Source organism: Gnatocerus cornutus, chromosome 5 (assembly GCF_029298725.1).
Source record: "Gnatocerus cornutus isolate USDA-ARS CGAHR chromosome 5, icGnaCorn1.1, whole genome shotgun sequence".
Taxonomy (NCBI): Eukaryota; Metazoa; Arthropoda; class Insecta; order Coleoptera; family Tenebrionidae; genus Gnatocerus; species Gnatocerus cornutus.
In genome coordinates, this window is record NC_142237.1 from 11,727,128 (window position 1) to 11,753,056 (window position 25,929).

General features: G+C 40.1%; 6 protein-coding genes across 10 annotated transcripts; 3 read left to right on the forward strand and 3 right to left on the reverse strand.

Moving 5' to 3' along the window:
- Nucleotides 1-1,105: 1,105 nt before the first annotated feature.
- On the reverse strand, nt 1,106-5,533 carry LOC148174493 (uncharacterized). 4 transcript variants are annotated; one of them, XM_088037004.1, is made up of 7 exons: nt 5,396-5,532; nt 5,070-5,226; nt 4,911-5,020; nt 4,536-4,860; nt 3,530-3,732; nt 3,174-3,299; nt 1,106-1,429 (listed from the first exon to the last, which is right to left on the reverse strand). In XM_088037004.1, the coding sequence occupies exons 2-7, from the start codon at nt 5,219-5,221 to the stop codon at nt 1,425-1,427; spliced, it is 921 nt and encodes a 306-aa protein (XP_087893130.1). In that variant the 5' UTR covers nt 5,222-5,226; nt 5,396-5,532; the 3' UTR covers nt 1,106-1,424. The 4 variants fall into 4 exon arrangements, with proteins under 4 accessions (XP_087893130.1, XP_087893131.1, XP_087893128.1 ...); XM_088037005.1 differs by lacking the exon at nt 1,106-1,429 and adding an exon at nt 2,136-2,585 and having other exon boundaries at nt 3,560-3,732; nt 5,396-5,533; XM_088037002.1 differs by lacking the exon at nt 1,106-1,429 and adding an exon at nt 2,136-2,585.
- A 760-nt stretch (nt 5,534-6,293) lies between these two features.
- On the forward strand, nt 6,294-8,910 carry Stam (signal transducing adaptor molecule). Its single transcript, XM_088037121.1, has 7 exons — nt 6,294-6,623; nt 6,735-6,895; nt 6,943-7,182; nt 7,430-7,715; nt 7,760-7,876; nt 7,924-8,485; nt 8,532-8,910. Exons 1-7 carry the CDS (start codon nt 6,575-6,577, stop codon nt 8,665-8,667), a joined length of 1,551 nt encoding a protein of 516 aa, XP_087893247.1. The 5' UTR covers nt 6,294-6,574; the 3' UTR covers nt 8,668-8,910.
- Nucleotides 8,911-8,942: 32 nt separating this feature from the next.
- Nucleotides 8,943-10,193, forward strand: LOC148174495 (isocitrate dehydrogenase [NAD] subunit gamma, mitochondrial-like). The gene is made up of 3 exons (XM_088037125.1): nt 8,943-9,565; nt 9,614-9,894; nt 9,941-10,193. The coding sequence occupies exons 1-3, from the start codon at nt 8,943-8,945 to the stop codon at nt 10,165-10,167; spliced, it is 1,131 nt and encodes a 376-aa protein (XP_087893251.1). The 3' UTR covers nt 10,168-10,193.
- On the reverse strand, nt 10,184-11,627 carry Rh6 (Rhodopsin 6). The gene is made up of 4 exons (XM_088037124.1): nt 11,524-11,627; nt 10,748-11,479; nt 10,416-10,693; nt 10,184-10,370 (listed from the first exon to the last, which is right to left on the reverse strand). Exons 2-4 carry the CDS (start codon nt 11,468-11,470, stop codon nt 10,238-10,240), a joined length of 1,134 nt encoding a protein of 377 aa, XP_087893250.1. The 5' UTR covers nt 11,471-11,479; nt 11,524-11,627; the 3' UTR covers nt 10,184-10,237.
- A 1,297-nt stretch (nt 11,628-12,924) lies between these two features.
- Lrch (Leucine-rich-repeats and calponin homology domain protein) lies at nt 12,925-21,059 on the forward strand. Of its 2 annotated transcripts, none has more exons than XM_088037117.1 (8): nt 12,925-13,244; nt 16,517-16,713; nt 17,380-17,801; nt 17,852-18,232; nt 18,335-18,899; nt 18,950-19,087; nt 19,141-19,218; nt 20,181-21,059. In XM_088037117.1, the coding sequence occupies exons 1-8, from the start codon at nt 13,070-13,072 to the stop codon at nt 20,310-20,312; spliced, it is 2,088 nt and encodes a 695-aa protein (XP_087893243.1). In that variant the 5' UTR covers nt 12,925-13,069; the 3' UTR covers nt 20,313-21,059. The 2 variants fall into 2 exon arrangements, with proteins under 2 accessions (XP_087893243.1, XP_087893244.1); XM_088037118.1 differs by lacking the exon at nt 20,181-21,059 and adding an exon at nt 19,380-20,076 and having other exon boundaries at nt 13,013-13,244.
- An 886-nt stretch (nt 21,060-21,945) lies between these two features.
- mEFG1 (mitochondrial translation elongation factor G 1) lies at nt 21,946-24,461 on the reverse strand. Its single transcript, XM_088037116.1, has 3 exons — nt 24,281-24,461; nt 23,179-24,229; nt 21,946-23,128 (listed from the first exon to the last, which is right to left on the reverse strand). Exons 1-3 carry the CDS (start codon nt 24,347-24,349, stop codon nt 22,002-22,004), a joined length of 2,247 nt encoding a protein of 748 aa, XP_087893242.1. The 5' UTR covers nt 24,350-24,461; the 3' UTR covers nt 21,946-22,001.
- Between the last annotated feature and the right edge of the window lie 1,468 nt (nt 24,462-25,929).

Consider the following 25,929-nt stretch of genomic DNA (forward strand, 5'->3'; position numbering starts at 1 on the left):
TTTTAGTCTAGTCTAGAGACAATAAATCTTGGCGTCTCCCACACAGCGGGACGATGTCCGGCACGCGTAAATTTCTTTTGGGTTAATGTCTTAAATTAATGAAGAGGAGGGCATAAACGAGATTTTATCCGAAATTGTTGAACGCGGGCTACAACTGCCAGCAGCCCGGAGGCTTTCAGGCGACACTGTTAAAACAAAAGGTGCCGAAGAGTCGGGGCCATTAGAAGTCGCCGAGGATCAAATCCATGAGTAAACAAGTTTGGTTTTTTAAACACGTTTTGGGGGTAAAAAAGTTCTAAAAAAAGTATCGGGATCTAAAACAAAGTTAGATAATGAAGAATAAAAAGTAGTGGAAATACTCGAAGAAATCTAAACAAATCTTGAAAAACAACGAACCCTGCTTGTTTATTTAGCTAGCGGCAAACTTATGACACAAACAAATTAGGCAAAAAAGGCAATCGTCATTTATAATGTTTACTTATCTGGCAACATGATAACGTGAAGCGGAAAAGACAAGATAAGATATTACCTCAGCAACGGAAGTGGTTTAATATGCGTAAAAGAACAAGGTTACCATTTTTGCAACTGCCAGAATGAAGCGCAATTTGTTTACTTTTACAAACAGAAAATCATCAGTTCTTGTAAAAAAAAGTACCATCACTGTAGTATATTGTGCAACGAGCATGAAATGGTACTCATTTCCCACAACTATGAACATTTGTGCTCGACGAGCAATCGGTTGTCCCAAGCAAAGTGTCTGCTTTAAAAAAAAAATCGTACTGGCCATAGAAACGCCTGTACAAATGATTTTAACATTACACTGGTCGTTTATCTTTTTGTCATTTAAAAATCATCAGATAAATGACAAAAGTTCAAATAATTTGCGTTTTAAAGAAATAATTTCTAGACCCAGTAAAAACATTTTTAAAAAGCAAATACTGTGTTTTTGCTTGAGACAGCCGAAATATTTATTCCATGCGAGTTTCACATTATACTTTTTCTACGACTCTTCGATTCGTTCAAATGAAAACTACGACGACAGTCCTAGAAAAAAAACGTAACGGGTGATATAATGGAATAGAAGGAGGTAAATAAACATCAGTCATAAAATAGAACTGTTTATTCGCGTTTCTCCTGGCTCAATCTGAAAAATTATCCTCCCGTTAAAAGTAGGAAAGTGACACTTTGCCTAGTTGGTACAACTGCGTGATCAGACGTTAAAACTTGTCACCACCACGAATAGTAAAATCATGTCGGTTCTTGAGTGATACCGATACAATAAAATCGTATCAATTGAGAATAGACATGACTTGGCAACTCCAAGGCCCATCCGAGCACGCAGTTTTTCCAAATTAAGTGAATTAACGTCTTATCTAATTCCCAGATTCATGCTCCTGCGGTGATTGTCCTCTTGAGTTGATCCTTCACCCTAAAAACAGAATTGTTTCAATAAAAAACCACTAAAGAGTAGTTAGATATTTTAAATTCTCAGAGAAGAAACGAGAAAAATACATTTTAAAATATCTAACTCCAGAATGAACACAATTAAAATTAACTACAAGAAGTATGAGCTTGTGAGTGCACTTTTTACGTTTAGTTTTACTAATGTACTTTGTTTTATTGGTGATTTTTTCAGTTCTTGTTCAGTTTAGTCCAATGCACTAGTCAAGATGAACAAAAAAGGCTCAAAGTTCTATTACAGAAAGGAAACTATTGAATTTCAATACATTACCTAAAACGTGTCCGTTATTGCTATTAGATTAAATTGCTGCCAATTTTTGGACTAAATCACCACAATTGTGGACACGGGAACAAATAATTCTTCTATTTTGTCTTGTTCAATAATTTTGGCACTCGACCAAATTCATAAATTAAGTGAACCTCTTTTGTGAGGTTTTTACAGCTGTAAATTCAAATCATGGTTATGTCAACAAAGGAAAAAAAGTTCTCCTGAAGTGTCTGTACTTTTCAATTGATTTGTACATGCAAAAATAAGCAGCTGTTACATTTTTTTGAAAGAAAATGAAACCTACAATAGTTTGTTGTATTTAGTAGGTCATACTTACTTAAAGAGAGCTTTCGGTTTTTCAGTCACTGTGACTTTGATAATGGGATAAGAAATTTGCACAGGAATGTCTTATTAAACAATTTTATTATTGAATTCCTTCTTTCAATGTACAAGTGGATGAGATTTGAAAAGCATGGTCTTTTTTCCATGTCCAACACAAATTTGTTCGAAAATTTGTCCGTTTTTCCGAACTAGAAACTACAACACTATGTGTATATGCACATCAATACATTGTTTCAATAACTACAATTTTTTCCCTTTCACTAAAGTCCATAATTGTTATGGTCAATTTGAGATCTTTGTTTCACGTAATTTTGCAAAAATGAAATATGATTCCAGTAAACAAAAAAAATCTTCAAACATACTGATAAAAACTTATCAACTAAACATTTACTACAAGATATAAAAAATATGAGTCATTAATTCACACTAGCTTAATATAAGACAATTACACTGATAAAATACTAGAATGAGACACGATGGCTTTTTTAGAACCGTCTAGCCTGGTTTGTTGAACCTGCAAACATGGAGATGCAAAATCCATATTAATTATCACCGTCAAGGGCATCTCAAGAGGTTATGAAGCATAACCAGGCCGAGATTTGCACACATACAAAAACTTGGACTTTTTTTTTAAACTACAAAATGAGAAGCAATCAATGTGCAAAACTTTCCTTTGGTCTGAGACACATAATCGACTTGTGTTTTACAACAACATTTATCACATCATTTTTTCATCTAAATTTGCGGCAGCTTTCTTTTTAAGACACATAATCGATCTTGTGTTGATTGTTTCAATTCGTTTTTCCCTCTATAATCAATGAATGTAGCAAAAGAGCTGCTTAAAAATTTATTTTCAAAGATTCGTAACAGTTATCACATTCAAGCAACGAAAAATGTCAAGTATCAATTATTTGCAATAAAATTCGTCTGTTCCACATGTTTCTTTTGACCTTGTTTATGAAAAATCAATAGCTGCAATGTGGCTTTCCACTACAGCCACTCAAATAAATGTTTTTGCACTTTTCTTTTCTAAATTGAGAAAAAAAATCAAAATTATTTCAGGTGACAGGGAAAATCTCAACGGACGCTCGACTGTACTTACCATAGCCCCCAGAAGCACCATATCCTCCACTTCGGTCTTCGTAGCCTCCTTGTTGGCTGTTGTAACCGCCGGCTCCAGAACCGCCCCCGCTGCTGTACCCTGATTGGCCGTAGTTGTCGGAGTTACCTAACAGAAAAGTAGTTCAAGCAAACTGGTTACAGGATGTGAACGGATAACCACTTGGAAATTCGCAGTGGTTATCTTTAACTCATTACCCTTGACAGCGCCTCCAGTAACAGCGAGTGAAATTAAATTTTTTATTAAAGTTAATTGGGTACAGTGACACTTCTTTTTCTGTTATTTTAGATTTGATTTTAGTGTCACTGCAATTTTCTCCGCCTGTTGTATTTATCTACCTGTCTGATATGTAGTCGCATAACTCGTACCATCATATTGTCCTGAATTGCCATAACCACCGCCACCACCACCACCACTACCATATCCTCCGGAAGTCCCTTGTTGTCCATATGAGCCCTGGTTTTGGCCATATGACTGTGAATTGTATGACTGTTGTTGATAACCTGTTCCGCCACCGCTGCCCCCATAGCCTTGCGGTCTACTGAAATTAGATAATTAGATTTAAGCCCGTTTTAACAAGTAATAAATTTTTCTCTTATGGGGAATCCCATGTAAATAAAGTTCTGGCAAGTTTTCAAACTTATTTTCATAGGTATCAATTTCGTTCAAAAACTCATCTATTTGTAATACAATTCTATAACGATTGGCCGAAACAAAAAAATCGGCAAGTTATAATAGTTTAATAATTCGGAATTTTCGGGCAATTCCGTAAAATAGAACCTGTTCAAAATACCAAGTTTTTTCTTCGACCAAATTGTAGAGAATAAACTTGTGATGAAATTGATAAAACAATTCTTAAATTACATAAAAAAATGATTTAGTCATCTTGGCAGAACGATTACGTTTTTGAATCTCGTATCGAAATAAGATTTACAACTTACGTCTTGAGGGTAGATTTATGACCGTACCCTCATTACCACAGTTTACAGCATTTGAGGACACGTCCATCTGACCATAGCACAGACAAGCTGTTTGAATCAAGTACAGAAATTTTATATTTTATAAATACAGGGTATGCAAACTATGGTCACCCCCAAAATCGTCTTTAATTTGAAAGATAAAAATTTGCAATATTGCATACGCTAATGATTGATCAAGTTCCACAACCTAACGCAAAAATTTGTTTTTACCACGGTTCAATTAGCGTCGCGACGCCTGAGGTGTAATTTTTAGCGATTTTTGACCGGTATATGACAAACTGAGTTGTGCGAAACGTTTAACATGGCTTTAAGCAACGACTATGAATTTGGGCTTTATAGTACTCAAAACTCTGTCTTCGCTTACTTTTGTCCAAATCCGTTTTGTGGCCCTCCATTCTCAAAGCGTGGCCTCTTCGGCCCCGGTCCCCCGCCTTGTCCAAACTGTCCGGGCGTTCTCTTCTGTCCTAAGAACCCACCTCGGCCACCTCCGCCTCTAGGTCCACCGAATCCTCGCCCTCTTGGAGCCATTCCAGAGCCACGTCCCATTCCACGTCCTCCTGGTCCTTTCGGAGCTCCCATACCTCTCCCACGAAAGCCTCCAGGTCCCCCACGTCCCATAGGGGGCCGGGGTCCTCCAGGTGGGCCTCGTGGACCTTGGTTATCACCCCCGGGGCCGCCAGGCGGTCCACCTACACGTTCTCATCAATAAAACTAAATTTTTGGGTTATGCGATCATTACCGAAGTATTCACCAGGCCCGGGTGGGAATCTTCCTCTCGGCGCGCCTCGAGGCCCACCTCGTCCTCTCATCATCGGGCCGCCACGTCCCGGAGGGCCCCCAGGGCCACCTCTGCAACGTTCATTAGAAACAACCCCTAAAAACAGTTAAAGGTACGAACCTTCCACGCATGAAACCGCCACGTCCTCTGGGGCCACCTCGACCACCAGGACCGCCCCTACCACGGAAACCCATGCCGCCCCCACGATTTGGGGGTTGCTGCTGCTGGGGAGCGTTACCGGAGTCTTGCTCTGAGGGGTTGGAGTCTGCCATTTTTGCTTTAAAACAACAAAAATATCACATTTGGAAGAAAATGGATGATGCGTTGCCGGTCACCGGCACCAAGATAGCGTGGGAGATCAAGTTTCGATAAAGAAACATTGAAATCGTATAAATTGCGCCTTAATCATAACAAAATAAACAAACTGAACGTGTTTTCTCACTTACCTTAACTTAATTGACAAAGTGGAGGAAGAAAATAGAGATTTTTTGGTCCTGGAGCACGAAGCGTCTCACAAAACCACAATTCAAAATGGACGACTTATTACAGAAGCACGCACTTGACCGACGCTTCCTTTGTGAAGTTAGAAAGTGAAGACGCGCATGCGCAGAACAAAGGATAACGTCAGCGGTTCCCAAAATTTGAAAAAAATAAATTATCGGGATCACACGTCAACGGGTCCGCTTCAAAGGTGACTACGATAGATATAATTTTTGATTGGCTATCAAATAAATGCGCTTTCAGTGACCTATGACATGCCCTCTGATAAAAAGTCTTTTGTTTTGCTCTCAAAACTTTTTAATCATGTCTATTTTAACTAAAAGAATTTCAGTAATGCGACATTCCAAACTAAATGTTGAGTTGAGTTAAACATCTGTTGTAGTTACGGAGATATTTAGCTTTAAAAATTTGAAAAACAAAAATCAATTATCCGAAAGGTTTTGGGATGATTTTCAATATTTTTTTGAGGCAAAAACGACGTTTAATACCATTGAGTTATACATTAATTGTACGAGCAGCTCAAGGTCCATTAACTGCTCAAATTACAGTGGCGGCCATAAAACAAAAAAAAATCATAAATTATCAATTGAGTCCGACGTTTTTTCCGCGAAAAAATCGACAGTCAAGTTTTGGGTATTTTAGGGCAAATTCTAAACAAAAAAAAGCACGAGAAAAACAATTGCAAAGACCGTTTCTTTTTATCTGTCGCAGTTCCGGAGTAAACAATAAATTGAAAAACATTCGGCTGTGTGCAACGGACTTGATGGTGGGGATTTCGGGACCTTTGTGTCGGCGCTAGCTTCACACAAGTTCAAATTTTATACCCAGCAAAGAAAGTTTAATTATCCAAATCTGCTGATCGGCTGATGTTGAATGTTCGTGTTGAATCGCGTCGCTTTAAAGTGTTGTTACTTAAAGTTGTGCAAGTTCACAAATTGTGCTGACGCAGTGGTGACGTTTCTGTCAAATGTCAACGCCAAATATCCTTGGAAATCCGAAACGTCAAAATTTATGTTTGAAATGACATTCTTCTTATCAAAAATAAGACAGTTTTAACAATAGTTCTTGTTTAATAATGTTAATTGTGTGATTTGTGTCACAAAGAAATCACAGATTCAATCAAAATGGGCCTTTTCGGGACCTCCACCGACGGAACCGTCACAAAAGAAGTAGGTGAGTCACTGCCAGTTTTTATCGTAATTTCGAAGTGAAATCGCGATTTTCATTGATTGTCAATGACCTCTCCATTATCTGTAATGAGTCATGTAATGATTTGATGCGTAGAGAAGGCAACAAACGAGAACAACACTGAGGAAAAGTGGGATGAAATTATAACAATTTGTGATAAAGCTGGCAAGTCATCAGACGACGCTAAGGCATACCTGAGGGCCATCGTGAAAAGGCTGTATAGTACAGATCCGCATATCGGCATCCAAGCTGTTACTGTAAGTCTGCGACTAGTTTTCGTTCCATTTTTGTAACTCCATTTTAGTTGTTAGATGCATGTGTTAAGAATAGTGGAAAATTGTTTCATGTCGAGGTAGCTTCAAGAGAGTTTGAGAATGATTTTGTGAAATTACAAACGAAGGTGGATATGACCGTATCGAAAAAACTAAGAGAGGGACTAAAACGATGGGCAGAGAATGAGTTCAAGAACGACCCACAATTAAGCCTTATTCCTTCATTGTACTTCAAGTTAAAGGGCAGTGGAATTGATTTCTCCTCAGACATGGTGAGTTCTCAGTTTTATGTCACACGACGGGTTGACCTTCCTAGGAAGTCGGTATTTAAGTCTCAGGAAATCAGGGGAAATTGAAGGAATTCACTAGTAAATCAAGGGAAGTCACTAGGAAATCAGGGGAGATTAGCTGTATGCCATTTTTGAGCCATATTAACCCCTCGATGTCAAATTTCCCCTTCATCTTGTACTTAACAAACACTTTTGCGTCGTTATTTTCCTCATTTTCCCCTTTCCCCAGCCTACGAAAAAGTCAGCGCCGCTGAGCAAAGATCCGAACGTGGTGGACTCCCAGGAGGAGGAAAACCAGATCCTGAAAGCCATCGAATTATCGCTAAAAGAGACCACGTCGTCTCCGAGATCGTCCGGGGGCGGCGGCGCCAGTAGTCTTTACCCCTCAACAAACTTGTCTTTAACGAATCCCGTAGCCAATTCAGCGCCCCCAAAAGAGCCCAAGAAGGTGCGAGCTCTGTACGATTTTGAAGCCGCGGAAGATAACGAGCTTACTTTTCGTTCAGGAGAGATAAGTGAGTCACTAAAAGGGTTATTTGAATGCAATTTGGTGTCTCAGTTTTTGTGATAGATGATTCTGATCCTAACTGGTGGAAGGGCAGCAACCAGAGGGGCGAAGGGCTGTTCCCGTCGAATTTTGTGACCAAGGATTTGGATGTAGAACCGGAGAAGTTCTGTAAGTGCCGAGTTTAGCACAACGAGATTTTCGAGGGTGTTTTTCAGTGTTCGAGAAGGCAAAGAAGATCGTCCAATTCAAAGAAACCGTCGATGTTAAAGCCTGCGACAAAGAACCGGAAAACGTCGAAATCAACGAGGAGAAAATCGACCGCCTCCTCCACTTGCTCCACGAAGCCGACCCCACCAACCCCGAGACAGACACCGCAGAAATGTTGAAATTAGAGCGCGAGGTGAACGGAATGGGTCCTCTGATCGACTCGGAACTAGAAAGGGTCGATCGAAAACACGCTCAGTTAACACAGTTGAGTGCGGATCTAGTTGAAGCTCTTAGTTTGTACCACACGTTGATGCGAGAGCCGCAGTTCACTCCAAAGATGCCTTATAATTATAATCAGATGGGGCTCCCACCACCGGGGCCGAATTCAATGGTACCCCCTCCGCAACAGGCCACTTATAACGGACTGCCGCCGCCGCCCACTCCGATGATGGGGCCGCCTCCAGGGATGCACTATGGGTCTTTGCCCATGATGCCGGGGGGGATGGGGGGGCTGCCGCCGCCGCCAGGGATGGGGCCGTACATGGTGCCCCCAGCGCACGATGATAGAAGGTAAATAACGAGAGGGAGCGTTCTGAGGTGAATTTGATTATTGCAGACCTCACAATTTCTGCACGATGGTGCCACCGAACTTCACTCCGAATGTCCCCACAGCATCGCAGACTCTTCATAACGGACCTCCTCCAACACATAGCCAACACTACATGCCTGCTGCAAATACTAATCCCAAGTAGTAGGCCTTATCTTTCTTTATAACCGATGTGATTTAACTATTTAGTTATTTTGATAATATTATGTATTTTATTAGAGCTCTTCATTATCGGCACCAGTCGTGGTTAATTTATTACCTCTGAAAAGTTGATATTAAGTTAGAGAAATTGAAATGCGGTGGCGACAGTGAAGACTATATACATACGCTACGTTGTAGACTTGATGTAAAAAATGTGTATATGAATAAATTTTATCATGAAACTGCAGTCAAAGTTCATTCTTATCAGTCAGTTTCGAAATGGCTTCACGCCTGCTTCCACGTCTTTGTCATCTCCGACGACTCCACTCAGAAGTCGAAGTTCACAAAACCCCATCGAAAATCAAATTGGATGCTCTCCCAGCGTCGGTTTATGGAGGGTGGCACTTGGTTACCATGCTCCCAGGAGCAGGACTTGGTCCTGAAATGACTCGCCACATCAAAGAAGTTTTCTCAACAGCCCACGCGCCTGTAGACTTTGAAGTTATCGAAGGCTCTGGAGAGAGCCTGGTGAAAGAAGCCATCACCTCCATACGCCGGAATCGAGTAGCTATCAAAGGCAATCTGAAGAATGTCATCGGTGAAGACGAATTCATAGCACCTAATGTGATGATCCGCAACGAATTAGACCTCTTCGTGTATGTTATCCATTACAAAACTTATCGAAACGTGCGCGCAAAGTACCCAAACTTGGATCTCATCATCGTCCGACAGAACACCGAAGGAGAGTACGCGCTGTTAGAGCACGAGAGTGTCAAAGGCGTCGTCGAAAGCTTGAAGATCATCACGAGAGACAACACGTTTAGATTAGCGAAGTTTGCCTTTGAACACGCGAGGAAGCATGGAAGAAGAAAAGTGACCGTAGTACATAAAAGAGCTCATCTGTAAGTACTAAAACGATGAACTTGTTTTGGTACTTTCTGTCTTTGCAGAGAACTCTCAGACGGCATGTTCTTGAAAACCATCAAAGACGTGGCGCAAGACTACAAGGACTTGCAGATCGAAGACATCTACATCGACAGATGCTGCGAGAAACTGGTGAAGAACCCTCACTACTTCGACATGCTTTTATTGCCGAATTTGTACGGAACGATAGCCTCTAATATTATATGTGGCCTTGCTGGAGGGGTTGGACTCTTCTCCGGGATCAACTACAGCGATGGTTGTGCTGTTTTTGAGACCGCCACCAGGCACACGGGGGAAGCAGTCACCGGTAAGTTTCAAGAACAAAACGGATAGATCAAATAATTTTATTGTAGGTAAAAACATTGCTAACCCCGTGGCGATGTTGAACGCGTCTGTTAATCTTCTCCGGCACTTGGGGAAGACTTACCACGCGCAGTTGATTAGTGATGCCATCCACCAGACTCTTAGTGGTACGAAAGTTCACACGTCTGATCTAGGAGGTTGTAACACCACTTCAGAGATGATTACCGCCATCAAGCAACACATTGAGGAGAATTTACATAAACTCAGACAATTCTAAAGTAATAAAACAAGCCTTTCATTTAATTTATTTATTCGGATTTACAATATCTGAAGCCATTCGTCTTGAGTTAAGCCGTTGCGGGCTTTTCGTCGGTGGTAACGTTCGTTACTCCGGAAGCCGTTGATGTGGAGTCGTCGCTCTCAGCAGCACAGACCAGAGATGGGAACTTCTTCTGAAGAGCCTGTCTGTACTTGGGGTGGCTAAAAACAGATTTGCGTGTTACTGATTTGAGTTTTTCTTTTTACCTGATTCCGTAGACTATAGGGTTGTACACCGCGTTCGCTTTAGCGAAAAGCGAGCACCAAATAGTAGACAGAGGACTCAGTTTGGCACCTTCAAAGATACCGGCGAAGTTGGTGATCAAGTATGGAGTCCAAGCACAGAACCAGAGAGTGATGGTCATTAGAGCTATTTTGGCCAGTTTACATTCGGCGCTGGTCGCAGCTGCTTCCGATGATCGTAAAGATGCGACGTTCATCTTCTTCGCTTGTTCTCGCATGGACTTTTCGTGGGCGGCGACCGCCTAAAGTCATAAAAATTTAAATGTCTTGGATCTTAGTGTGGTTTAGAGTCGTACCTGCACTATAAACCAGTAGGAGTAGATGATGGTCAACAATGGTAAGAAGTAGACCCAGACGGCGTAAATGAGAATGTAGCTCCTGCTGAGCCAGTCTTTGGTCAGATAATCTGTTCCGCAAGCCGTCATGTTACCTTCAGGGACATATCTGTTCCAGCCAAAGAATGGTGCTAGTGTCCACCCCAACGAAAAGACCCAGATGATAAGTATCCTCAACATCGCCCCCTTCTTTGTCAAAGGTTGCGCACTCAACCCTTTTACAATGACGTTGTATCGGTCCAAAGCAATGAAAGTCATCGTCCAAATGGATGCGCAGCCAAAAAGAGACCCAGCCATTCCGTACAATTCGCAGATAAGAGGACCCAGCACCCAGGTTTCGTGGTAACAGTTGATGACCATAGCTGGAGACATTGCGCTCATCATGAAAAAGTCGGAGAAAGCGAGGTTGACAACGAGGAGATTGGATGGTGTGCGGAGAGTTTTCGTGGAAGAGAAGATGTAGATGACCATGCCGTTGCCAACTATGGAGACGAAGCCGAGGATGCCGATTACGAAGCCCAAGATGCCGTGCCAAAGAGGATTCAAAGGAGGGTACTGGTACCAGTAGGCATCCACGAGGTGGAGCATGTCTGGAGGAACTTTATCCACGACGGTCATGTTGCCTCCGTAACCGGAGCGCTGGGCAGCCCAGGCGATGAAGGTGTGGTCGCCCATCACGGACATGGTCGGATTCTGCAAAATTTCTAACAAAAAAAGCGAAAATTGGGAAGTCTCACCTCAAACAACGATGGCACAACAGTATTTTAGACGTTTGAGGACACATCCAAGTCAGAAGACACGTCGGCCGCGACTTGCTTCCGGATCGAACCAACTTCTTTTATATAACTTGTTCTTACGTGCATAATTCAATAAAGACAATCCCCTTGAGCATCTTTACTTGGGCTCCGATAAGGATTCATAAAGTAACTAATCACATTACCTTTCTTAAAAATTTTTGAGGCTGGTTTTGGTCAAGGACACATGCGAGAATTTATTTACTGTAGTGTCAGCGCCCAAAAGAAGCGTTTTTAGTAAATGGAAAAGACATATGTTAAAAAAACACCTAACAAAGACGTTCCAACTATTGAAAATATTGAGCAACCGGACCGGCATCCGGAAACCACTTCAGCAATTTCAAACGCTTCTAACTCGGTTATTTTTTGACGTATGTGAATCTAGCGCCCATTTTTGGATTCTATTCGAAATTTTACGTTAAATGAGATCATTTTTTTTAAAATTGCTTCATAAATAAGCGAGATTTCGACCAAATTAGGTTTTGCACCGTAGGGTGAGCTATACTTGGTCTTCGAATTATTCGCCAAATTTTTCGAATTTTTTTGAGTGCTTATTCTTATGTAAAAAAGTGCGAGAAATCTTCGAAACTAAAAGAAATAAATTGAAACGGGTTGCGCCATCGTCTTTCTTGCGTCTTTCTAGAAAAGAATCAAGTCTTATCTCGATTTTGAAAAAATTGAAAAAATAACTCTTCGACCAAAGGTATACCTTTGGACTTAATTTGTCCAAATCTAATTCCGTCAATTTCTCGCTTATTTTTGGAGCAAATTGGAGTTTGATGGCACCATTTTACGCAGAATTTCGCGTAGATTCCAAAAATCTAAGATTAAGATCGGTCCACAAATAAGCGAGTTACAGCCGCTTAAATTTTGGGTATTTGATTCTAACTCCCTTATTTTTTTACGTATGTGAATCTAACGGCCATTTTTGGATTCTACTTGAAATTTTACTTTAAATTAAACCATTTTTTTTTAAATTACTTTATAAATAAGCGAGATCTTGACCGAATTAGGTTTTGCACCATAGGGTGATACACTACACTTGGTCTTCGAATTATTCGCCAAATTTTCCGAATTATTTTTCGTACTTATTCTTATGTAAAAAAGTGCGAGAAAAGCGATTTTTCAAACCGCATTTTGATACATGTCATAGTTTCGGGAACATATTGACATTTCATAAACCACATTTCAAAAATGACTGCAAAACCTCCAGCTTTTGGTAGCCACTGACTTTCGGCTTCTTTTTCCACCGCATAAGTAAAAATAGAGCCCAACTTTTCCACCGATCTATGGTTTATACCTCAATGGTTGATCGGTATATGACATTTGACAGCCAGCGCCCTCTACTCTTTATGTCACACAAACCAATAAACTACAAATACCTCGCCCTTGCTTTCATCTCTCATGATGTCGTGAGAGAAAAACTCAGTGAAAAGTTCCGAAAAACTTTAAAGAAAGTGTTTTCCCGCGACTGTGTTTGCCATGCATCATGGCAATGTTGGTTCAAAACGTAAACGGGCACATTCAAAACCAGTTGACTCGCTCGCTGGAGAAAATTCTTGACGATGCGAACCAAAGTGGTGAATTGAAGCTGAGTAACCGAAAACTCAAAGATTTCCCCAAAACCAGTGAAAAATTCAACCTCCGTGATACCGTAATAGCAGGTAAGAACGCTTTTCTCCATTTCCCCTATAAATTATCATGACAAGTGTTATCGCGGTTGAGTGATAAGAAGAACCGGCTGTGGTTTTCAACAGAATCGAAACTGTTTTGGAAAAAAATAACTGCAATAACTGTGGAAAAGAGCCATAAAATGACGGAAATGGAAATAAAGAGTGCTTTTATTCAATGGAGGAGGAGAGAGGCCTTTTCATTGATAATTAAAAGTGCCTTGAAACTTTGTTTAAACAATGAAGTTGGTTGTCAAGACAACACAGATCGTTACTGTGGCGACGCTGAATTTTATAAGCGATGAGCTAATTCGAGATGACAGTGACAGGTGCAAGCAGCCAAATTTAAACGGTTTGCTCGGTGGTAATTTTCAGGGGCTATAAACTCACAAAACATGCTATAATTCACATTTAATGGGAAGAGTTCAATTAAATAATCTTCCAGCGAAAAAATCTCATTTCTGCAGGCCGGGCATTACAGTAGATTTCATTTATAATAAGAAAAAAAAGACTGTTATTTTAGATTGGCATGTTGGTATCTCTTTCATGTCAAAGATGAGATGGCTTTGAAATCATCGTTATGTTGGCAGCTCCGCTTGGAGTCAATCATTGTCATAGTGGACATGTTTATCGCGGCTGTTTTAAAACGTTAAAATAGAGACAATTCTGCCAACATGTGGCATATTCGCAATATCGCATTTACAAAACAGATCATTTTGCTGTCGTTGAAGTAATCAATTATGCTAATGAATGTTAAAGAATGTCGAAAATTTACGTAAGCGGATTGCCCTCTGTTTATCGATCTTACGTCTCCCCTCATTTGAGGTGATCGTAGAGGCATTGTGGGGATTTACAAGGGCTTCAGAGTAAAGCTGCGATTACCAAAAGAGGGTTTACGAAAGAGAAAGTGAGAAAAACTAAAACAAAAAATGCAGCGATAACCATGAACTAGTTGCTCAATGTTTACGTTTCTTGTTATCACCAAAATATACTCAGATAACAAAAAGAAAAAATTCCAACTAAAATTCAGCTGTTGGTATTTTTTTCATACCCTTCCCATGAACTTCCCTGTGCGCCACTCCTGACCTTTAACTTCGATTTCTCGTCACTGGAAATCCAAATAAAGGACATCCTCTGTTCTATTTCTGATATTTTGATCGACTTTGGATATAAAATATTTTCGTGGTTGCGAGACAGGCGATTGAAAACATTGCAAAACAGAGCAGGGGATTCTTGTCGTTGCGTGTTTATATTCAATTTAAGTTTAGCAGAAAAACGACATTTGGGGGATTCGTTATTGAGTATGGATGTTGGGTGTATTTTACTGTAAACACAATTACTCATGCAATTACACGGTAATCACAATTAAAGGTGAGGTAATTACGATTAGAATATTTGCCATGTTGAAGATTAGTGCGTAATTCGGTTCTACCATTTCGCCAACCACATTAGAACGTTAATTTTAGCAGCCCATAAAATTTACAACCACGTTATTAGTTAATAAAAAATCATATTTAATATTCCAGTAGGTGATGCATCTAAACCGACTGAAATTACAGACTAGGCCGCAAATTGTCTCATTTAAGAACCTATTAAAACTGCGCATATTATAAGTGCATAGAGGTGAAGATGCGGAGCCATGTGGGTGGAACTTGGCAGAAATCTACCAAATATTGATCTTGCAGCCACTTGTTTCGTACATAAAACAATCAGATATAAATAAACTGAGATCGAAAGGTGAACGCCAGGGGTTATTACTTCTCAAAAATGGCCTACACTTGACTTCCCCTGATTTTCTTGTGATTTCGTCCAACTTTCCCTTATTTCCTTGTGATTTCGTCCAACTTTCCCTTATTTCCTTTTGATTTCATAAAACTTCCCCTGATTTGCTTGCGATTTCGTCCAACTTCCCCTTATTTTCTTGTTATTTCGCTAAACTTCCCCTGAATTTCTTGTGATTTCGTCTAACTTCCCCTTATTTCCTTGTTATTTCGCAAACTTGAATTCCTTGTGATTTCGTTCAACTTCCCTTATTTCTTTATGATTTCATAAAACTTTCCCTGATTTTCTTGTGATTCAGTCCAACTTCCCCTTATTTCCTTGTCATTTTGTGAAACTTCCTCTGATTTCCTTGAGATTTCGTCCAACTTCCTTTTATTTCCTTGTGATTTCATAAAACTTCCCCTGATTTCCTTGAGATTTCGTCCAACTTCCCCTTATTTCCTTGTTATTTCGTAAAACTTCCTCTCATTTCCTATTGATTGCCCCTGATGTCTAAATGATTTCCCTGATTACCAAACGATTTCCCCTGATTTCCTAAGACTGATACACTGATTTCCTCGGGTGAACGTAAAAACATGAGAGAATGTGCCACGTTCAAGTCCAAGTTTTTTTTCTTTGACACCAACAGCTACGCCACGTTCAAGTTCAAGTTTTTTTTCTCTGACACAAACAGAGCTACCAACATGTTTCTAAACTTCATGAGCCGTGCGTAAAATCTATAATTGGCATATTTGTTTTTGAAGTAATTTCTGGTTTGGAAGTAGTTTTGTAGGTTGCAGACTGTTTGTTGAAATATTTATGAGATGATGTTCGCTCTGAAATGAGTTCGCTTAACATTCATAATTTTGTAAATAATGGAAACATCGTCTCAGTTTACGTCTCATGTTTTATGAACAAGTGTTCTGTAACTACATGTTACCTTATTACTAAACGGTGGCCTTTTCAGTATAAATACACAAATGTTTAGTTGTTTTGTACACAGTTTACATTACAAAGTACACACAAACTTTCCGAGATTATCCTTATTTTCTTCGCAGAACTGCATGTTTTGTGAGAATATAAATTATCCTGTTTCAAGTTGCTGGCGTAACTTGCGTCGACCCAACTTTGATTTCATTTCAATTCATTTCCCGTGTACATTCATATTTTTGGCGACTTTTCAAATATGCAACGCGAACCAAAATACCACTCGCTATTATCATTGTCTTGATATTTGCATTGAAATAACTCTCAAACCGACCAGATTTGGAACCAACGGCACGGCGACATTACGTGATTTCCTTTGATTCTTTCCGATCATTGTTTCATTTCAACTCAAGATGAAAGGGAAATCCAACTGCGCGGAGTTTGTTTTTTAAATAGGCCGAACAAAATATGTGGCGCCGGTTAAATTAAGGGCCTATAAAAAACTCACTAAATTGTCAAGTGGAGATATGTTCGTCGCCAAAAAAAACATGTTTTTTCAATTATTTCTTTTATTGCAGACTTATCCAAGAACCGGTTTAGTGAACTTCCTGAAGAAGTGACGACGTTCCATTTTTTAGAAAGGTTGCATTGCTACCACAATGCCATCCGGTACATCCCCGATAGTATAGTCAATTTGCAGTGCTTAATTTATGTGGATTTGAGCCGGAATCAGTTAACTTCACTTCCACGAGAGCTGTGTCAACTTCCCATTAAAGTGAGTATATTTGGTTTAATTGTTTTTCTTGCTGCAAATATTTGTTTCAATTTTTTATCAATATGAAATGGCACGTTTATCTTTTATCGTAACCGGAAGCTTAACGACATATTTGTCGACCAACAGTGTTAAGCACTATTTTTAAATCGGAAAATCGGGAAGCTTTGTAATTTGAATTCTGGTTGATAGCCCTGCCTATCAACAGTGCTCCGATAATTCAGTAGAATTGAAGTGATGTTTTTTATTACATAAAATTATAGAAGACTTTAAATCAGAGAAGTGGCCAAGCGCCAAACAACAGTCGCTGAGTTATTTAAAAAATCTTGCGGAGAGAATAAATCTTCCTGCTATTGTGTAAACGTTGAAAACAGTAATTCCTTACGCGTTAAAAGAGAATTATTATTTTTCCGCGTTTTTGAGCAGTCTTGGTCCTTCTGTATGTTCGTCTATTACAAAAAACAATGAGAGAAAAAATGCAACAAAGAGAACTTGTAGTTGTAGGGGTGTCAGTGCATTAGAGCGCAACGAAGCGAAGAAAAGTTCTCATGACTCAAGTTGTGCACGGAGACAGACAATTGTAATTAATTTCCTGCAATTGTGGGGGAGAAATAGTGATTGACAATAACTAAAAATGTTAATTTACTATTCTTCTTTTGCCCTTTGCAGATTCTACTAGTTTCAAATAACAACTTATCTCAATTACCCGACGAATTGAATCGAATGTCCCAACTGACTGAACTGGATGCGTCCTGTAACCAACTTACCCATCTTCCACCCCGCATGGGTGACCTTCGTTCCCTCCAATCTTTAGTTCTCCGCAACAACCTCCTCCTCGCTGTCCCCGTGGAAGTGACTTTTTTGAAACTCGTGAGGCTGGACCTCCGAGCGAACAGAATCGGAACTTTACCTATCGAAATCCGCGATATGTCCACTCTGATCGATCTATTGGTAGAAGATAACCCTCTGACTAGTCCTCCAGCGAGCTTATGTAGACGAGGGCGGGTGCACATTTTCAAGTATTTGGACAACGAGGCGATGCGGTTGGATCGGAAGACTGGCGGCGGCGGCGGAGGGACCTTGGGGAGACGGTGAGGAAGAATTGGTAAAACGACTTCAATTAGTGTATTTTGTTTGGTAGGTCGAGGAAGAGTGGAACGGGTTCATCCCCGGGACCGCCGTTGCTGGTCGAGAGGTTGAAGCACAAGCGACAGAACGTGGATAGTGGTTACAGCACCAGTAGCGATGGGTTCGAGAAGCGGTGGAGTCATGACATGGAAGAGAAGAGTTGGAATTCGACGTCGCTGTTGACGAGGACCGAGACGAATGGGACACATTCTATTTTGTCCACTCCTTCGACGGCTTCACCAGCTCCAGAGATCACTAATGAGGACGAGTTAGACTTGACCGGCAAAGAGAATTACAGGCTGAGTCCGTGCAGCGATGGGTACGGTCATTACAATGGTAACAACGAAGCTGAAGACAAGACGATTAAGCCTTTGCACCAAATACAAACATACAAGTACGTAGTAATCGAAATAATTTGACCTTTCGTCAAATCGATTCGTGACTTTTTACATTTGTGTCACCATTAAATTAACTGTGACGTCATTCTCTTTTTCAGAGAGTATAAAGACGCCTTAAAGCAACAAAGGGCCCACGACGTACCTGCAATTTATCGAACGAAGAACCCCGACGATCAAACGTACAAAACCGAACCAAACACCCCAACCCACCACGCATCCTCCCCGTCACACACCTCGTTGGCAACCTCCAAGTCCGATCCAACCCCTCTGAACGCGGTTTTGGGTGGTGCCAAATACGTCTTCGACGATACGAAGAAAATCGACAAGTCCCCGTACAAAAACTGCTCTCCAACGCATCTCAACGGCAACTCTGAAGTGAACAAGAACACGGGGAGGTACATCCAAGATTACGTCAAACCCCAGTCTCCGATAACGGGAAAAACGAGTATTTTGTCGCATGATAACGTGCCAAATATCAACGGAATGAACAGGAGGACGTATATGAATGGAGGAAACGATAATTTGAAAGCGATGAACGGCGTAAAAGGGAATAGAACGATCACGTGGAACAAGGACGTTCCGGTGGAGAAGATGTCGTTTACGATGAGAAGAGAGATCGATAAAGCTAGAGAAGAAACGGATTTGATCAATCAGTTAAGAAATGTGAGTTTAACGGGGTTATCTAGGGCGGAAAATAATTAGTGGTGTTGCAGATTATTGAGGCTCGATTGAAGATGACCCTTCCGGAGGATTTAGCGCCGGCTTTGACGGACGGGGTGGTTTTGTGCCATCTGGCGAATCATATCAAACCGCGATCTGTGGCCAGCATACACGTCCCTTCGCCAGCTGTTGTAAGTTCTTCTTTGTTCCTTCGTAAAAAGCTGCTATATTTAGTAATTTCCAGCCGAAGCTGACGATGGCGCGGTGTCGCCGCAACGTGGACAACTTCATCGAGGCGTGCCGGAAGATCGGCGTGGACGAGGTGAGTCGAGTCTTTTAACCAACTAAAACTGTATTTTTTTGGATGCTTATGCTTGCCACTAACTTTGACCCCTCATCGTTTGATCTTCGTCTTCAAGCATCCAGTAAAATCCAGTGTTCCGCCCCATTTAAAGCAAGTGAGTGAGACTGTGATGATTGCAGGGGCGACTGTGCAGCACCCTAGACGTGACTGAAGCATTACCAGGAAGGGGGCTGCCGCGCCTTCTGGATACTATAACAGCTCTGTGCGAATTTGATACAAAGGCAACAACAGTGGCGCCGTCGCCGACTCTGCAAGACACCACAGTCTCACTTCTGTTGTTATCTTTGTTCTTTATGACGGTCGCGTTGCTTGTATACTTTCCGCCGCCGAACTGAGGGGGTGGAGGAAATTGTGATTTTTTTTAATAGTAATCAGTGCCTATTAACGTCTTGAAAGTCTGTTTTTATATGTACTTGGATAGGAAACGGTGTGATTTTTAGAGTATTTTTGATAAATACTTGGGTGGGGTTCTAAGAGTAGGTTTTCTGTTAATTATATCAACCAGCTTACGCGTAGTGTATAGTCGCTTCTCTATTATTTCTTTCTCAGTATTATGCCGCTGGTAAACTATCTAGTCACTATATATTTCCAGTATTATTTAATACAAAGACTGTTGCAGTATTTGATTCCATATTTTCTTCAATTTTTGAGATTTTTTTTATGTTAAAAGATCAAAAGGTGCGGAAATTGTTAAGTATTTTTAAGATGGTAGAATAAGTTAATATTATTTTCGTTGGTACAAACTTTTGACGGCTGAGTTAGTTAATTTTATTATAATCTATCGAAATAATTATAAATATATTATTGGGTTATGTACTTATACTGGATTCAAATTTAACCAATAAAATATTTCTATAATACCATCTTGTTACTGGGGGGGTGGGAGCTTCGACCCTAAATAAACGAATTTTCTTTTTCAGAACATGCTGTGCTGCGCCGCCGACGTCTTGGAAGGAAGAGGTTTAGTTCAAATCGCAATAACCGTGACGGAGCTGTTAAGATTTCACTCCCCCAAGTCACCCCTTCACGTTCCCATATCCACAGTAATTTAAGATGCATTTTATTTACTCGAGTTATTTTTTCTATTTTTTTAAACATCGTACTTAAGGTAATAAGTAGTCGGCCCACTGTCACAAGCTGGAGGTTGATTTTGATCTCAAGAGAGAACAGTGATGACCAAAGAGAGTGTCCTTGAACGCAAGTTTTCGGTGTTTTTTCCGTTGCTCAATATACAAGCTTTTTTATGTTTATTTTAACTTAGTTTAGATGACAATAATTCTAAGTTGTGCTGTTACTAATCAAAATCTCGTCTGGTTCTAGTGGTAAAACTCGTCCTGGGATTGTTCGTGATCTGATCATTCCATAAAATAGAAAAATCAAAGCCATTGGGACGGTTTCTAGTGCCGGACGTGTAGGTTAATATTCAGATAAGGTTTAATATTGTGCCAAAGATTTTTGGATCCACGAATTTGTCGGTTTAAACGAATAGTCAATTTAACGAAATTTTTGCTGTTGTGAGAACCGTTGTCGTTTTTTCGATGTTTTGATCTGAACTGGGATACTGCCGTACGAGAGCCTATCTGTATATACGCAGTGTAAGGATGTATTCGAATATTTATAGGATAAATTATTATTTAGAATGTACGTAATTCACGCAATATATTGATCAAATCGAACTGTGCAAGACTGGGTACTTATCAAAAGAAATGACATTTTTATTTTAGATTTGAAATTCTTCGGAGACGCACAGTTTCTTTGAATCGTGTATCTAGTCAGTTAATAAAAATATTTTTTACTTCTTTTTTAGTGTTTTTAAACCCTCCAGTTTCAGCACCAAGAAAACTCCAGAAGACCCACGGTTAATCCAAATAATAAAATCGCGAAAAAAATTGTCCATCATTTTTAACAATGTGCATGATAAAACTCATTTCTACAAACTACGTTTTGTTTTAAAATAAACTCAAAAACAGTTTATTTAAATGTGGAATGACAGAACAAAAACAATAACAAACAGACATAACAATTAATAAACAATACAAAACAATAAAAAAAAATTAAAAAGAATTACAAATGTAATTTAAACAATAAAAAAATGTCACGGCATCGAAAAATTTACCGGCGAGTTTGGGATGAAATTCAAAAATTTTGTATCTCACCTATATGTATCTTCGTAAAATCAGAATGAACCAAGTCTGATGTCTGCTCGCTAAAAGTCCCTAAACTATTTTTTTTAATTAATAAAACTAAAATTTTGGGCGCTAATTTAATTTCAAGTTTCAAAAATTGTTTTATAAAAGTATTTATTTTTTCCATATATCATTTTCCAGCAAAAATACGAAGTAGTTGGTCTTCGATTTGTGTGTTTTTTTGGAAATGCACGGATAATCGAGCGAACACCCTTGCCCGGATAATCGAGGTTCTACTGTAAAATTCTTCTCCATCAATCCCAATTTTAAGATGAGAAAATTGTTTATTTAAATTTCGTTCTTCGCATATAAATTTTATAAGGGTCGGTAAAAATTAGTGAAATACACCAGATCTGGTATTACATAGAAACAACACTTAATTTTTTTTACTTTATGTCATTGTTTTACGCATTAATAAGTCACCCAACTTTTCCGCATATTAGAAATTATGGACAATTTTTTTTTCATTGGACTACCCGTGATCCAGAACAAGTAAGAATTGTTTTGAATAATTTATTTTTTAATTACAGCTATATACAAAACCTAATTTCCTACTCAATTCTTCTTTTTCTTCTTATCCGAAATAATCCCCATACTCCTCTCGTACTCCTCAACCAGCTTGTTCTGGACCTCCGGCAAACACGGCGAATACCTGCAGTACTCCATCGTAAACTCTCCTTTTCCTTGCGTGTTGGACCTCAACTCCCCAGCATATCCAAACATTTCGTTCAACGGCACTTCGGCGTACAAAGTGAACCATCCTTCCTTCCCCTCAGTCCCTGTGACAATCCCGTGCCTTTTATTCAACTGTGCTATAATATTCCCTTGGAACTCATCCGGAGCCGTGACCTCCACTGTCATAATGGGCTCAAGAACTTGCCAGATCCCGTGCTCGAACGTCTCTTTGACCGCCCCTTGTGCCGCCAAGAAGAACGCCAATTCGCTGGAATCGACAATGTGGTGGGCTCCGTCTTGGAGGCGGAACTTTAGTCCGGATAGTTTTTGACCGCAGAGGAGGCCCTTCTCTGCCATGGCGAGAAACCCGCGACGGATGCCCGGGATGAACTGTTTGGGGACATTAGTACCGACTGTCTCATCCACGAACTCCAGTAAAGTGTTTTTGTGTGGTGGCAGCGGTTCTAACACACCGGTAACTCTTCCGTACTGTCCTTGACCACCGGACTGCTTCTTGTGGAGGTAGTCGAAGGTGCACGGCGAGGCTAGAGTCTCCCGGAAGGCGACTTTCGGTTTTCCCAACGCGACGGGGCAGTTGTATTCACGCTCCATCCGCTGAGCGTAGATCTCCAGGTGGAGTTCGCCCATTCCTGAGACGATGGTTTCTTTGCTATCACTGTCGAAGAAGAAATGAAATGTTGGATCTTCTTTGGTGAAGCGAGCGATGGCTTTGGAGAAGTTGTCGCGGTCCTTGTTGTTAACAGGGTTGATGGACATGGAAACGACAGGCTCGGGGACGTAGATCGATTCGAGAGAAAGCCCCAGTTTGGGGTCCGTGACGAAGGTGTCGCCGCTGGCGCAGTCGACGCCGAAGAGCGCGAAAATGTCGCCGGCGAACACTTCGTTCACGTCCTCCATGTTGCTGGAGTGTAGGCGGACGAGGCGCGCAATGCGGACTTTGCGCTGGGTGCGCATGTTGAAGATGGTGTCCCCTTTTTCTAACATACCTAAAAAAAAGATATTAATCTCGGACTTAATTAAGGGTTGGAAGCTTTACCCTGATAGCAGCGCATGTAGGTGAGCTGCCCAAACCTCCCCGCCTCCAATTTGAAAGCCAAAGCCACGAACTTCTTGGAATCGTCGCTTCTGGCGCCATCCAGAAGGATTTTTTCCGGTTCAGCCCCCTCCTTTTCCTTCAAAGCGTAATTGGGGACCTCCCCCGGATTAGGTAGGTAATCCAAAACCGCATCTAAGAGGGGTTGCACCCCTTTATTCTTCAGCGCCGTCCCGACAAGAACTGGAGTGAACGCCCTCTTCAAACACGTCCTCCTGATGGCCGCTTTAATATCATTTTCAGAGATTGGTTTCTCTTCTAAGTACATTTCCCCCAGGATCTCGTCGACGTTGGACACGTGTTCAATCAGCTCGTGTTTTTTGTCTTCACACTCCTTCCTCATGTCTTTCGGTATTTCATCAAAGCGCACTTCTTCACCTAAAGGTCCCTCAAAGAGTATCGCTCGCTGGTGAATTAGATCAACGACGCCTTTACAGTTGCCTTCAAGTCCGATCGGAAGTTGAATAAAAGCAGCATTGTGGTTCATTTTCGTCCTCATTTGTTCCAAAACGTATCGTGGATCAGCCCCCATTCTATCCAATTTATTTATAAAGGCGAGACAAGGAACGTTGTAGCGTTTCATCTGTCGGTTGACTGTTAGCGATTGACTTTGGACTCCACCAACGGCGCACAGAACGAGAATAGCCCCATCAAGAACCCGCAGGGCTCTCTCTACCTCTACAGTGAAATCAACATGACCAGGCGTGTCAATAATGTTAATATTGTGATCCTTCCACAACGTGTACGTCGCGGCTGATTGAATAGTAATGCCCCTTTGTCGCTCCAGTTCCATGGAATCCATTGTGGCCCCCACGTTGTCCTTCCCTTTGACTTCATGCATTGCCTCTATTCGACCGGTGTAAAATAAGATGCGTTCAGTGAGAGTTGTCTTTCCGGAGTCAATATGAGCGGAAATTCCAATGTTTCGGATCTTTTCGATTGATTTATGTTCGGCATATTTTGAAATGTCGGATTTGCATCGAGTAAAAGTGTGCTGAAAGATTAGAGGTTATGCGAGGTTTAGAAGATTTACAAAAGTTCTTACTCTTTGGGCGCTCTTCAGGAGTATATTTGAGACAGTTCGGGCTAAGGTAATGTATTGTATCACAGGCATTGTCGATAAATTTGGGTATCAAAAGAGAACGACACAGAAGTGAGGTTAGAGAATGAGGTTATGTTCAAAATGTCAAACGGAGCGCCGGAGATCAAAGGTCACTAGAAACGATCAGTGACTTTTAAGTCGCAAGGTTGGCAACTTGAGACTTTCAATAATTTGAATTCCGAGCGCTTAGTTCGAATAATCGTAAAATTCGAATTATCGAGTATCGACTGTATCTAAGGAAGAAAAGGGTACAGTAAAAAAACAAATAGGAATTAATTTGTCTACAATCAACTTTTTATATTTTCTTACAAAATATTGTCACTTTTATTTAGTGTTAGTACACTTGAGTTTGAAACCCAAACTTTAATATTTGATATTAAAATCATAGGAGAAGTAAAACAGGTAATTACACTGACGGCCAAAAGTAACTGACATAAGTCTTGCATGCAATTTTCTTAAAAATTTAGTTGTGTAAATCTGGCTTTATGACAATAAAACATAAAAAGTTGACTTTCTTCTAAAAGCCAAAATTTCATGACCTAGAATCAATTTACACAATAAAAAAAAAATTACTTTTGTTCGTCATTGTAATAATTTCCAAGATTTTTTTTTGATGAAAATGTCAAAATCTGTTCTACAGTGCACTTTTTTTAAATGGCCATCCCAGAGATATCCATGTTCCCAAATTTAAAGTGTCAAACTTCAAAATTGGCAATCTTACCAACATATGAAACATAATTTTCTTGTTTTTTTGTTTTTTTCATTGTCAGCTTGACTAAACTCTACTTGATCAAATGACACTCTTATATCACAGCTCCAATACAGACGGTTTAGGTTGCAAATGTCCACTTTGACTAATTTGTTATTTAAAGTTGGAATATCGATAAATTAACTTTGGAAATTTTAATATAATATACAGGGTCCGGCAACACTTGTGTCCACCCCCAAAATCGTCTTTAATTTTAAAGATAAAATTTTGAAAATTTGCATACGCTCACAGTTGACAAAGCTATAGAGCTGACGCAAAAATTTGTTTTTATCACTGATAGTTTTGGCGTCGCGACGCCTTAAAAATGTAATTTTTAGGTAATTGAGAGGGTTTGTGATATCAACCCCTAATTTATTCCTTTTTCAATATAAATATGTTAAAAATATCTCAGTTGTTATTTTAGATTCAATGTAAATTGTCTTCAAAATTTGAGAAAAAAATGCAGTTTTGACAATTTTGACGAAATGAACTTGTGAACTACGTTTACACCCATCTGTCAACATCTTGTGTCACAAATGACATCTATCCTTTGGTTCTCTTTAGATTGTAACAAAAGTCTTACCTGGTGAAATTGTCGCTTTGTCGATGTTAATTAACGATTTCTGGTGTCCATAAAGTGCAACATGCCCGTGTTGATCAAAATTAACCTTTATAAAAGTAAGTGAAGTGACTTGTGAAATTTTGGTGTAAACGTAGATTGCCGCTGCACTGTCATAATTTTGAAAACTAACTTGATAAAACAACGTTTTTTTCGCAAATTTTAGACACAATTTGCATTAGATTTAAAATAAAAACTCAGATATTTGTACAACAGTTATGTTAA

Excerpts from the sequence above, each read along its gene's own strand:
- Stam (XM_088037121.1), top strand. The coding sequence starts at position 6,575 with ATGGGCCTTTTCGGGACCTCCACCGACGGAACCGTCACAAAAGAAGTA. Across the intron at positions 7,183-7,429 it reads TTGATTTCTCCTCAGACATG|CCTACGAAAAAGTCAGCGCC; the intron begins GTGAGTTCTCAG and ends CCCTTTCCCCAG. Across the intron at positions 7,716-7,759 it reads TTTTCGTTCAGGAGAGATAA|TTTTTGTGATAGATGATTCT; the intron begins GTGAGTCACTAA and ends TTGGTGTCTCAG.
- mEFG1 (XM_088037116.1), bottom strand. The coding sequence starts at position 24,349 with ATGCCTGTGATACAATACATTACCTTAGCCCGAACTGTCTCAAATATA. Across the intron at positions 24,230-24,280 it reads TCCTGAAGAGCGCCCAAAGA|CACACTTTTACTCGATGCAA; the intron begins GTAAGAACTTTT and ends CTAATCTTTCAG. Across the intron at positions 23,129-23,178 it reads CTACATGCGCTGCTATCAGG|GTATGTTAGAAAAAGGGGAC; the intron begins GTAAAGCTTCCA and ends TCTTTTTTTTAG.
- LOC148174495 (XM_088037125.1), top strand. The coding sequence starts at position 8,943 with ATGGCTTCACGCCTGCTTCCACGTCTTTGTCATCTCCGACGACTCCAC. Across the intron at positions 9,566-9,613 it reads GTACATAAAAGAGCTCATCT|AGAACTCTCAGACGGCATGT; the intron begins GTAAGTACTAAA and ends CTGTCTTTGCAG. Across the intron at positions 9,895-9,940 it reads CACGGGGGAAGCAGTCACCG|GTAAAAACATTGCTAACCCC; the intron begins GTAAGTTTCAAG and ends ATTTTATTGTAG.
- Lrch (XM_088037118.1), top strand. The coding sequence starts at position 13,070 with ATGGCAATGTTGGTTCAAAACGTAAACGGGCACATTCAAAACCAGTTG. Across the intron at positions 18,233-18,334 it reads CACCAAATACAAACATACAA|AGAGTATAAAGACGCCTTAA; the intron begins GTACGTAGTAAT and ends TCTCTTTTTCAG. Across the intron at positions 19,219-19,379 it reads GGAAGATCGGCGTGGACGAG|GGGCGACTGTGCAGCACCCT; the intron begins GTGAGTCGAGTC and ends TGATGATTGCAG.
- LOC148174493 (XM_088037002.1), bottom strand. The coding sequence starts at position 5,221 with ATGGCAGACTCCAACCCCTCAGAGCAAGACTCCGGTAACGCTCCCCAG. Across the intron at positions 4,861-4,910 it reads CGGGCCTGGTGAATACTTCG|GTGGACCGCCTGGCGGCCCC; the intron begins GTAATGATCGCA and ends GAGAACGTGTAG. Across the intron at positions 3,300-3,529 it reads TGCGACTACATATCAGACAG|GTAACTCCGACAACTACGGC; the intron begins GTAGATAAATAC and ends CTTTTCTGTTAG.
- Rh6 (XM_088037124.1), bottom strand. The coding sequence starts at position 11,470 with ATGTCCGTGATGGGCGACCACACCTTCATCGCCTGGGCTGCCCAGCGC. Across the intron at positions 10,694-10,747 it reads CCTACTGGTTTATAGTGCAG|GCGGTCGCCGCCCACGAAAA; the intron begins GTACGACTCTAA and ends TTATGACTTTAG. Across the intron at positions 10,371-10,415 it reads CCTATAGTCTACGGAATCAG|CCACCCCAAGTACAGACAGG; the intron begins GTAAAAAGAAAA and ends ATCTGTTTTTAG.